At 36.2% G+C, this 12,198-nt stretch overlaps 1 protein-coding gene across 2 annotated transcripts in view; it reads right to left on the bottom strand.

The window, feature by feature from the left end:
* abat (4-aminobutyrate aminotransferase) overlaps window positions 1-12,198 on the bottom strand; it is a 183,531-nt gene that overhangs the window by 12,364 nt on the left and 158,969 nt on the right. For both annotated transcript variants that reach the window (XM_063059014.1, XM_063059013.1), the window contains exons 9-11: window positions 6,045-6,107; window positions 3,480-3,543; window positions 2,201-2,349 (exon numbers count right to left, since the gene is read on the bottom strand). In XM_063059014.1, the coding sequence (XP_062915084.1) occupies window positions 2,201-2,349; window positions 3,480-3,543; window positions 6,045-6,107 (276 nt within the window). The remainder of the gene's footprint in view (window positions 1-2,200; window positions 2,350-3,479; window positions 3,544-6,044; window positions 6,108-12,198) is intronic.

The following is a 12,198-nucleotide window of genomic DNA, read 5'->3' as shown; positions in this document are numbered from 1 at the left end:
TCAGGAAGGAGGTACAGGAGCATCATGACTTGGACTGCCAGACTGGGTAACAGCTTCTTCCTTCAGGCTGTGAGGCTAATAAATACCCTGCTACCACTGAGTTCTCATCACTAGGACAGTGAGCTGTTTACTGTTTACCTGTGCTGAACACTGGAGACATTTTGAAATATAATTTATTAACTTATATTTGGTAATATTTGATTCATGTACTGCGTATGCGATATGTTTTGTTGTTGCACTATGGTCTAGAGCATGGGTGGTCAACCTTTTACATTCCATGCGTCAATTTTTTCACGCACGAGTTCAGATGCGATTTTTTCATGCACGAGTTCTACAAACCCATTTCCAGAAAAGTTGGGATGTTTTCCAAAATGCAATAAAAACAAAAGTCTGTGATATGTTAATTCACGTGAACCTTTATTTAACTGACAAAAGTACAAAGAAAAGATTTTCAATAGTTTTACTGACCAACTTAATTGTATTTTGTAAATATACAGAAATTTAGAATTCGATGGCTGCAACACACTCAACAAAAGTTGGGACAGAGTTAAAATAAGATTGAAAAGTGCACAGAATATTCAAGTAACACCGGTTTGGAAGACTCCACGTTAAGCAAACTAATTGGTAGCAGGTGAGGTATCATGACTGAGTATAAAAGTAGCGTCATCAAAGGCTCAGTCTTTGCAAGCAAAGGTGGGTCGTGGCTCACCCCTTTGTGCCAAAATTCGTGGGAGAATTGTTAGCCAGTTCAAAAGGAACATTTCTCAAGGCAAGATTGCAGAGAATTTAGGTCTTTCAACATCTACAGTACATAATATTGTGAAAAGATTCAGAGAATTCAGAGACATCTCAGTGCATAAGGGGCAAGGTTGGAAACCACTGTTGAATATGCGTGATCTTCGAACCCTCAGGCGGCACTGCCTAAGAAACCGTCATGCTACTGTGACAATTATAGCCACCTGGGCTTGGGAGTACTTCGGAAAACCATTGTCACTCAACACAGTCCGTCGCTGCATCCAGAAATGCAACTTGAAACTGTATTACGCAAGGAGGAAGCCATACATCAACTCTATGCAGAAACGCTGGCGAGTTCTCTGGGCCCAAGCTCATCTCAGATGGACCGAAAGACTGTGGAAGCGTGTGCTGTGGTCAGATGAGTCCACATTTCAGCTAGTTTTCGGAAAAAACGGGCTCGAGTTCTCCGTGCCAAAGATGAAAACGACCATCCAGATTGTTATCAGCAAAAGGTGCAAAAGCCAGCACCTGTGATGGTATGGGGGTGCATCAGTACCAACGGCATGGGTGAGTTGCATGGACGTGAAGGTACCGTTGACTCTGAGGCGTATATTAGGATTTTAGAGAGACATATGTTGCCATCAAGGTGACATCTCTTCCCGGGATGTACATGCTTATTTCAGCAGGACAATGCCAGACCACATTCTGCGCGGGCTACAACAGCGTGGCTTTGTAGACACAGAGTGCGTGTGCTTGACTGACCTGCTGCCAATCCAGATCTATCTCCTACTGAAAATGTATGGTGCATCATGAAGAGGAGAATCAGACAACAGAGACCACGGACTGTTGAGCAGCTGAAGTCTTATATCAAGCAAGAATGGACAAAATTTCCAATTGCAAATCTACTACAATTAATATCCTCAGTTCCAACACGATTAAAGTCTTTAAAAGGAAAGGTGATGTAACACAATGGTAAACATGCCTCTGTCCCAATTTTTGTTGAGTGTGTTGCAGCCATCAAATTCTAAATTTGTGTATGTTTACAAAATACAATTAAGTTGGTCAGTAAAACTATTGAAAATCTTTTCTTTGTACTTTTGTCAGTTAAATAAAGGTTCACGTGAATTAACATATCACAGATTTTTCTTCTTATTGCATTTTGGAAAATATCCCAACTTTTCTGGAAATGGGGTTTGTATATTAACGTATTTTTACAAGAATTGAATGGGGGTACAAGAGTTGTATGGCACATCTGAACTCGTGAGTGAAAAAACTGACGCATGCTATGTAAAAGGTTGGCCATCCCCAGTCTAGAGGAACACTGTTTCATTTGGTTGTATACAGTACATGTATAGTCAGATGACAATAAATGAACTTCAGCTTGAACGTGCAGATTGAAATAGTATTAACATTTTAACATTTCTACTGATATTCTAAATAGAGAAGGAGATAATACAATAATTACCTCCTCCAAGCATCTTGCTTCTTCTTCTGAATTCTCTTTCACAAACTCTTCCAAGGGATACTTCAGTTTTGGAAATGGAGCTACGGGCCAATTAAAGGCTGGAATATCTAATTTGTGGACAGCCTTAGAATGGGTCGCTGCCAAGCAACCTAAAGATATATGAAAGGCAAAACATATCAATATTTTATTTGCACATTTGAAGTAATTCTATGAAAATGTAACATCAGAATTAAGTGGTATAGCACTTAAGTATTGCACAAATATTGCAAACTGATAAGATATGATTATAATCACTGGATTGGTGGAAGAATGCATAAAATTACAACATTCTCAAACATTGTTTGCAGCAATTTGTTGTGCACCAGTCATAAATGTTTATTTATCTTTAAGCTACAAGCTACAAAAACATATTTGACCTGGATTTTGATTGCTGGTCTTGTGATTCACAAGCCCTATCCTCTGATTCCATGCATTAATCCCTTTTGCAGCTAGTCCTGACCCCAACCCCATAATACTCCCCTTGATAGGATTTTCCAAGTTTATTTTTCCTCTTTCCGTCAATGCAAAACAGTATTCCAGTCCCCAATTCGACTCTAGATTCTCCTACCCTCACACATTACATTGGTTTTTATTTTCTATCTTCCTATTTTTTTCCAAATCTCTCTACACCTCACACCTTTCCTCCCTCAACAATGCACGAAGGTATTTGTATGACCATAATAACATTGTGCCAATAATAGAGTAGTTGCAATGTCCCATTGAGAGGGAATGTTATCAGGACCATGGGAAACAGCTAATATACAGTTTATTTGTTGTCTACGGTGATATGGCTGCAAGATAAATTTAAACCAACATTTGAAAGAAATACATCTCTTTTCAGAAACAGTAAAACTACCTTGTTTAAGAAGTAGCATTACTAACAGACACAGAAAGTTATAAAAACCTTGTAAGAAGCTATCCCAGAATAATTAATTAACTTTGCATGGAAAGGAAATGGCAATTTCTTCAAAAGCCGCATTATAATCCCATGTGAATTTGATCCAAAAGAGAACAAATAATTAACCAGAGGTTCAAATTTCTTTAACATCTTTGCTAAGATGGTTGATCACTTTACTATTAGCTCTTGATTGTCTTTCAAATAATTTCCTGATAATTTTGTTTACTCCTTCTCACATTTATTGGGCATCCAGTTTTACATTATGGCTCTCTAAGTTGTTTTGTGGCCAACATTAACACAAAAATAATATATTTTTAAAAATCAGAAAAGTTTATTCCTTACCAAATGTTCTTCCATGAAATCCACCCATGAAGGACAGGATGGTTATGTCGGGACTGCCTGGAGCCTGAAGAAAGAAACAGCAGTGAGATGCCACCAGGTGGCACTGTTTCATATGAAATCTACAGAGTCTGTTTCTTACGTATCTTTATCCATTATAAAACCTGCACCATGAAAAGCCACCAGTTTATCAATTTTGACTTCTGGAGAGTTGCAAAGCAGGAGAAGGGGAAACTCAACTTCCTTATGTCATTTATATTTTTATTTTTACATTGACACAACATTGATCGGCCTTATTTCTAGCGGTGACAAGAGAGCCTACAGAGGAGAGCTTAACACCCTGACAGTGTGGTGCCAAGATAACAACCTTTCCCTCTATGTCCAAAAAAACAAAGGAGCCGATCATGGGTTACAGGAGGAATGGAGACAGGCTCACCCTGATCAACATTAATGGGTCTGCAGTTGAGAGGGTGAGTAGTTTCAAGTTCTTCGGTATACACATCACCGAAGATCTCACCTGGACTGTACACACTGGCTGTGCTGCAAAAAAACCACAACAGCACCTCTTCCACCTCAGGCAACTGAAAAAGCTCGGCTTAAGCCCCCAAGTCCTCAAGGCCTTCTACGGGGCACTACTGAGAGCATCTTGACTGGCTGTATCCAGGCCTGGTGCGGGAACTGCACCAACTTTGATTGCTGGGCACTGCAGAGAGTGGTACAGACAGCCCAGCGCATCAGTGGATGTGAACTTCCCTCCATTGAGGACATTTACAGCAGCAGGTGCATAAAGATCTGGAAGATCATCAGGGACGTCAGTCACCCCAACCATAAACTGTTTCAGCTGCTTTCGTCTGGCAAATGGTACCGCAGCATTAAAGCCAGGACCAACAGGCTACAGGGCAGCTTCTTTCGACAAGCCATTAGACTTTTAAATTCATATGTCTGTCCATTGTGACAGAGTCATAACACAAAGAGTTTTACTTCTTCATGTTGTGGGATGGATATAAGATTTAAACAAATTCAAATTTTCAGGTACTACACGTTAACACTACCTATGCAACACACATTAATTCAGTTTGCAAAGTACTTTACCTAAATTTCATTTGGTCCCTTAAATCTGAGCAGCATTTTCAGTTCACAAAGGAGATTTTTTCTGAAATAGGATCTTTTCACATGTTACTCTGATAAAGGGATGGTGACACTGAAATCTCTCTGAATAATAGATCTTTTTGTTAGAGAGATGTTAACACAGAGGTACACCTGCATGGTACGAAATCAACCGTGCCTCTCAGTGTAAATTTCCGTCAAGATGGAGTGAGCATTCTGAGCAACACTGCACTTGGGGATACATTTCACCATTGCAGAAAATGGTTTTATTTTGCCCTGATGAATATTGAAGTATATTTGATTCTTAAATGTCAAAATTGTAATCTGACCAGACACCACAACTGGCTGATGCAAAAAAAGTTATTTCAGCCGAAGATGTCATTATAGTGAGAGATTCGGAAAGATAATGTCATAAAATAAAACAAAATGATTGCAACATGACTGATTATCCATCCTTTATCCAAATAATGGGAACAGTGGAGTTAAAGAACTTTAGTTTGTTAACATTCTGACACTCAATTCAACTAGGCTTCTTAAAAATTAAAAATACCCATATTATACTTGGTTTCTCTTGGGGCACGTGGCCAAGTGGTTAAGGCATTGGATTAGCGACCTGAAGGTCATGAGTTTGAGCCCCAGCCGAGGGAACGTATGGTGTCCTTGAGCAAGGCACTTAATCACACATTGCTCTGCGACGACACTGGTGCCAAGCTGTATGGGTCCTAATGCCCTTCTCTCGGACAACATTAGTGTCGTGGATAGGGGAGACTTGCAGCATGGGCAACTGCTGGTCTTCCATACAACCTTGTGAAGACTTTCCAGGTGCAGATCTACGGTCTCGCAAGACTAACGGATGCCTCTATTTTTTTTAATTCATAAAGTCCCACCCACTAGATTTAGAGCAAAAGTTAACTGATGGAAAGAGTCACAGATATGGTGATGTTTCTAGAGAAGGTTACAGATATAGATTTTTAAGTATGAACAATTCAGGAAACAGGAGTTAACACTGGCCAGGATTCATACAGGATTATAGTAAATGTGTCTTGTGGAGTAAGGTGACTTTACAGAGAAGCAAACAGAATATTGACAGCCAAAAGACAAAAAACTACTTCAGAATAACAGTTTGAAGCATTAGAACATTAATTTATATTAAAAGAAAATTCCTAGATATTCGTCAGTGAGACAACATAAAGTAGGTGCAACCTATGTGTATGCAATTTATCTTGATAACTCGTTTAAATTTAAAAAGGCAGAATAGAAGTACAAGGTCCTATCAGGATAAGCAACATGGTTGCCGGCTGAGCTGAGACAGTTGTACAGATGGGACAAATTAATTGTTCACTTAAATTTGTAACTGATAGGGTGTAACAAAAATAAGATTGAAACAAATTTGTACAGGTGTTATTTATAATTTTTGTAAGAGCTGCAAATTCAAGCATTCTTCAGGACTTAGAAACTTACTTGGTTGATCATACAAGATTCCAGTTCTTCCTTTGTGTGGATAGTTTCTCCTCTTTCTTTGTTCTATTCAGAAAGAAAATGTTCACAGCTCATTTAAAAAAAAGTTACCTGAAGTGAAAGATCGCCAACAATAAGTGCAGTTTCCTAAGTTAAACACTTCCAGTGAAGTGTTCGCCTCATCACGCAGTTGAATGCTGCACCTAGAGGGGTATCAAAGAGTCCTCTGAGGGAGGGGATTTCCCCAGCACCACACACAAAATGCTGGAGAAGCACAGTGGGTCAGACAGTATATCTGGGGGAAATTTTTTTTCTTTTTCAGCTTTCAAGATCCACTTTAGTTCCAAGGAGTCTTCCTACACCCAATTAAAATTTCAGAACAGAACTCAGACCATCACTGGATAATCAACAGGTTTTGTTTTCACAGATATTCTGATATCAATTTTGTCCATACCTCAGAAAATGCAAAATATTACTCAATATTGTAACATTCCTCAACAGCACTATAAGTGGCATCAAAACACAGAAGACTGATAAGAAAGAATAATTATTAACAGTGAAGAGAAAGAGGAAGCTACTTCTGCCATTCATAGGAACAAGCATTTATATATACATTGTACCATTGAATTTAACAATACCATAGGAGCTCATTTGTATGTGTAATTCTTCATAAGTCAGGTGCTTATAACCTTGGGACAGTCTGTATTTATCATGTAGATACTTCTGAAATTTGCAATGAAATTTGACAGTAAAATACAGGATTATTATTTCTTCTATTAATTTCTTCAATTCTTTCTGGATTGTTTTTTTAAATATAATTTTTATTGAATTTTCAAAATGAATACATGAAAAGATAGTGTCTACCCTCCCTCCTCCCCTTAACCCTCCCCCCTCCATATATAGTCCTACCTAAAAAAGAAGAAGAAAAAGAAAGAAGAAAGAAGAACCGCCTGGATGTTGGAAGGTTTCCACATGCTCCATGGAGTTCAAAATAAATTTGGTATACTTATTCGTTACTTTCCCCAAGGGACCAAGATCTTTATCGGAGCACTTAAATATGCCATCCTATCTTTTGTAAATAAGGGTGCCAAATATTCAGAAATGTTACATATTTATCTCTTAAATTATAAGTAATTTTTTCGAGTGGAACAGAACTAGCCATTTCATTATTCCAACGATTCATACTTAAACACGAATCACATTTCCAAGTAACTGCTATAGTCTTCTTAGCTACTGCCAATGCAATTTTCATAAATTCTTTCTGATATCTATTCAATTTAAGTTTCAGTTTTCTCCTTTCAATATCACCTAATAGAAATAATACAGGGTTATGTGGAAATTGAGTTTCAGTAATTTGTTCCAATAAGACTCTTAAATTTATCCAAAAGGGTTGAATTTTAAAACAAGACCAAGTAGAATGTAAAAAAGTACCAATTTCTTGATTACACCGAAAGCATTTATCGGATAGATTTGAATTTAATCTATTTATTTTTTGTGGTGTAATATATAATTGGTGTAAAAAATTATATTGTACTAATCTAAGTCGAACATTTATTGTATTTGTCATACTGTCAAGACAGAGTCTTGACCAATTTGTTTCATCAATATTAATATTCAGATCTGTTTCCCATTTTTGTTTTGACTTATGGATTCCTTGTTTAATTGTCTGTTCTTGAATCAAATTATACATACAAGAAATAAATTTTTAAATTTTCCCTTTTTGAATTAAAGTTTCAATTTCATTAGGTTTTGGCAAAAACATTGTTTGACCCAGCTTACCTTTTAAGTAAGCCCTTAATTGAAGGTAACAAAAGAAAGTATTATTTGATATTTTATATTTATCCTTTAATTGTTCAAATGACATCAATATACCTCGTTCATAACAATCTCCTATAAATTTAATCCCTTTATGGTACCAATTATATAAAAGTTGATTGTCCATTGTAAAAGGAATAAGTCTGTTTTGAAACAAAGGTCTCCTTGCTAATAAAGATTTTTGTATTTCATTATCAACATTTATCTTATTCCATAGATCAATCAAATGTATTAATACAGGAGATTCTTTCTTTTCCTGTATCCATTTAGGTTCCCATTTATATATAAAATCTTCAGGTCTATTTTCTCCTATCTTGTCTAATTCTATTTTAATCCATGCTGGTTTTCGATCATCGAAAAAAGATGCAATAAATCTGAGTTGATTTGCTTTATAGTAATTCTTAAAGTTTGGAAGTTGTAACCCTCCTAACTCAAATTTACATATCAATTTTTCCAATGATATTCTTGACATTTTACCTTTCCAAAGAAATTTTCTCACAGATTTATTTAACTCTTGAAAAAATTTCTGTGGCAATTGTATTGGTAATATTTGAAACAAATACTGTAATCTAGGAAATATGTTCATTTTTACAACATTGACTCTACCTACTAATATTATTGGTAATATCATCCATTTGTCAAGATCTTCTTGAATTTTTTTCAATAGTGGTAAATAATTAAATTTATTTAAATTCTTTACATCATTATCAAGTCTTATACCTAAATACTTTATACCATTTACCGGCCATCTAAATTGGGTTGCTAACCGACATTGACTATAGTCTCCTTTAGTAAAAGGTAAAATTTCACTTTTATCCCAATTTATTTTATAACCTGATACCTTCCCATATTCATCCAATCTAGAAGATAATTTATGTAATGAATGTTGTGGCTTTGTTAAATAAATCAAAACATCATCAGCAAAAAGATTAATTTTATATTCCTCCTGATTGACTCTAAAACCCATAATATCTGGATCAATTCTAATTAATTCTGCTAATGGCTCTATCGCCAGTACAAATAAAGCAGGTGATAATGGACAACCTTGTCTAGTTGACCTTTTTAACTGGAATGGTGTTGAAATTTGAGAGTTTGTCACTACTTTAGCCTTAGGGTTAGAATTTAAAATTTTAATCCAATTTATAAAAGATGTTCCTAACCCATATTTTTCTAATACTTTAAATAAAAAATCCCATTCTAATCTATCAAATGCTTTTTCTGCATCCAAGGCTACTACTATACTCTTCTCGTCCCTTTTTTGTGCCAAATGAATTATACTGAGTAGCCGAGTTACATTATCTGCCAATTGTCTATTTTTAATAAATCCTGTTTGATCCATATGTATTAATTTTGTTAAGTATTTAGATAATCTATTGATAAAATTTTTGCTATTATTTTATAATCCATATTCAATCAAGAAATAGGCCTGTATGATGTTGGTTTCATAGGGTCTCTGTCTTTTTTTGGCAATACTATTACAATCGCTGTTGAAAAAGATTCTGGGAGTTTATGTGTTTTTTCTGCTTGACGTATTAACTCCATAAAGAGAGGAAATAATAAATCTCTAAACTTTTTATAAAATTCAGGTGGAAAATCATCTTCTCCTGGAGATTTATTACTTTGAAGTGATCCTAAAGCTTCTTCAACTTCTTTTAATGTAAAAGGCATATTTAATCCCTTCTGTTCTTCCAAATTCAATTTTGGAAGAGTTACTTGTGATAAAAACCTTTCTATCTCATTAACATCATTTTGTGATTCTGATTGATATAATTCAGAATAAAAACTTTTAAAGGTTTCATTTATTTCAAGAGGTTTATAAGATATTTTATTTGCGCTTGTTCTAATTGCATTTATTGTTTTGGAAGCTTGTTCTGTTTTCAACTGCCAGGCAAGAATTTTATGTGCTCTCTCACCTAACTCATAATACCTTTGCTTAGTTCTCATAATTGCTTTTTCCATTCTATATGTCTGAAGCGTATTATATTGTAGCTTCTTATTGACAAGTTGCCTTCGTTTTTCTTCCGACATATAACTTTGAGATTGTTTTTCTAATTTTGTAATCTCTTTTTCCAATTGATCTAATTCTGCCATATATTCTTTCTTAATTTTAGACGTATAACTTATTATCTGGCCCCTCAAATATGCTTTCATCGCATCCATGTTCATGTTCCCCAGTGGCAGCACAAATGTTTTTCTCTGGTAACACAATGTCACGTTGAGCTCTCAATAAGCTTAAAAGCTCAGCATAAACCAGTGGTATAATTTTTATCGCTCCCTCCATGAACCTTTCTACATTCTTAGAAGAAGATCCATCAAACAGCAGATAAAATTGTGTATAATTTATATTCTGTGTGTTGTCTGTATCGATGTGCATGTGTTGCTACTGCAAGCAAGATTTTCACTGTACTTGTACACATTACAATGAGTTTGACTTGGATTATCATTTTCAAATAGCTGGAGGTGTGTAAAAGAAAGAAAGTACCTATCTAATTCATTTGATGTTTGTTTTTTTCTTTCCTAACTTAAATGGATGGAATATAAAGTAATTAATGCATTTAAGATTAGAACAGAACAAAGAATACAGCACAAAAACAGATCATTCAGCCTATAATGTTGTGCCAAACTAATCAAACTAATGGACACTTAACCCCTTCTACCTGCACATGGTCTAGTTCTCCATTCTCTGCATATTCATGTGTCTAATGAAGAGCTTTTGGCCAGAAAGAATTAAAAACTGCACATCTAACTGGAATGTGCCAAGGACAGTGGAAGCAAACACACCGAATGCCTATGTTCTTGCCGAGTGGTTATAGGATTGGAGGCTGCCATTTTGACAGGGCTCTTGGAGACACCATTTTGTGAATTGGTTCTTGCTGGGGATGGCTTAATCACAGCAATTGAAAGTGGGTACAATGAGGTTCCTGCTGAAATCATTTCCAAATAATTTTTTGGTTAGGTAGAAAAGGCAGACTTGTGAAAAGACAGCTTCTGACCTGAAGTAGCCTGAGCCCAGTTAGCTGACCTGACTGGTTTGAACTAGTCTAAAAGAACAGAGAAAATTACCTGACTCTTAAATCTGGAGAAAGACCAATAAAGTAAATATTGCTTGTAGCCTTTGGCCAGGTCTAATGAGAATCTGACTCGGTTGACCAGTTCAATATGATTAGATAGAGCGAGCTCCTATTTCCAAGTATTAACCTCGACTGTTCAGGGAGAGCCAGATAAACACAGTGAGTGTGGGCACAGACATTTAGTTTTGTGTGACTTGCACATTTGTTCTTAATTGAGCCAATAAAGCTAATTATCAGTTAATAAAGATTATCTTTGTCACTAATCAATTATTGTTGTTGAAGGTGAATAACTGCAACAAAACCTCCCAAACCTCTTCATAAGATCTGCCTTCACCATCACTCCCGCCAGCACATTCCAGGCACCTATCGTTCTCTGTGTGGAGAAAACTTGCTCTTCACATCTCCTTTGAACTTTTCCCCCTCACCTTAAATGCAGGCCCATTGGAACTGGGTATGATGACCTTGGGAAATTATGCCTCTCTGAATGTTATAAACTTCTACCAGGTCTTGCCTCAGCCACCACTGTTCCAGAGAAGTTTGTCCAACCTCTTTTTTATGTTCAAAGAAAGGAATGCTTTCTTTCCTTGTTTTCCAAATCTGAAGATTATTAACTGAATCAATGTTTCTGTCACTAATCAGAGAAATTTAACCTTTTACAATGTGTTAGAAAGTAACTGAGATTTTTTTGATGCATTTTTAAATTAAAGAAAAAGATGAGGAAGGGCAGACCTCACTACACTTTGGAGAGGGTCACCATCAACTACTCTTAGGACAGGTAAAACATGACTGGGGACAGAATAAAGCCACCGGTTTAAAAAAAAGATGTTTGTCTAGAAATCCTTCAGAGCCTGGGAAAGGGCACATTACATTGGTTTTGGATGGTGAGCCAGTGCTTTCTATGAAACTCTGCAGGTGCAAAAGGTCTATACTGCATGAAGCTGTAATGTGACTTGTGCTGCAGAGAAAGCTTGGACAATTAAAGCAGTTGTTCCTTCATGTGCTCATAAAGACATGCAGCATGGAAACAAGCCCCCCAGTTCAACAAATCTACACTGACTATCACACGCTACATTTAGACTAATCCCATTTTATTTTCCTTTCATTCCCACTAGCTGTCCATGTTTCTACAACTATTCTCCAAGGTAGAGGGTATTTACAGTAGTCAATTAGCTACTAACCCCACATCCTTGAGATGTGGGAGAATATCTAACATTTCCCTCCCAAAATAGACCTCCATTTTCTTTTCATCCCATCAAAGAAACTTTTAAAAG

The sequence above is a fragment of the Mobula hypostoma genome, chromosome 9 (assembly GCF_963921235.1).
Source record: "Mobula hypostoma chromosome 9, sMobHyp1.1, whole genome shotgun sequence".
NCBI lineage: Eukaryota > Metazoa > Chordata > Chondrichthyes > Myliobatiformes > Myliobatidae > Mobula > Mobula hypostoma.
This window is presented reverse-complemented; position numbering and strand designations above follow the sequence as displayed.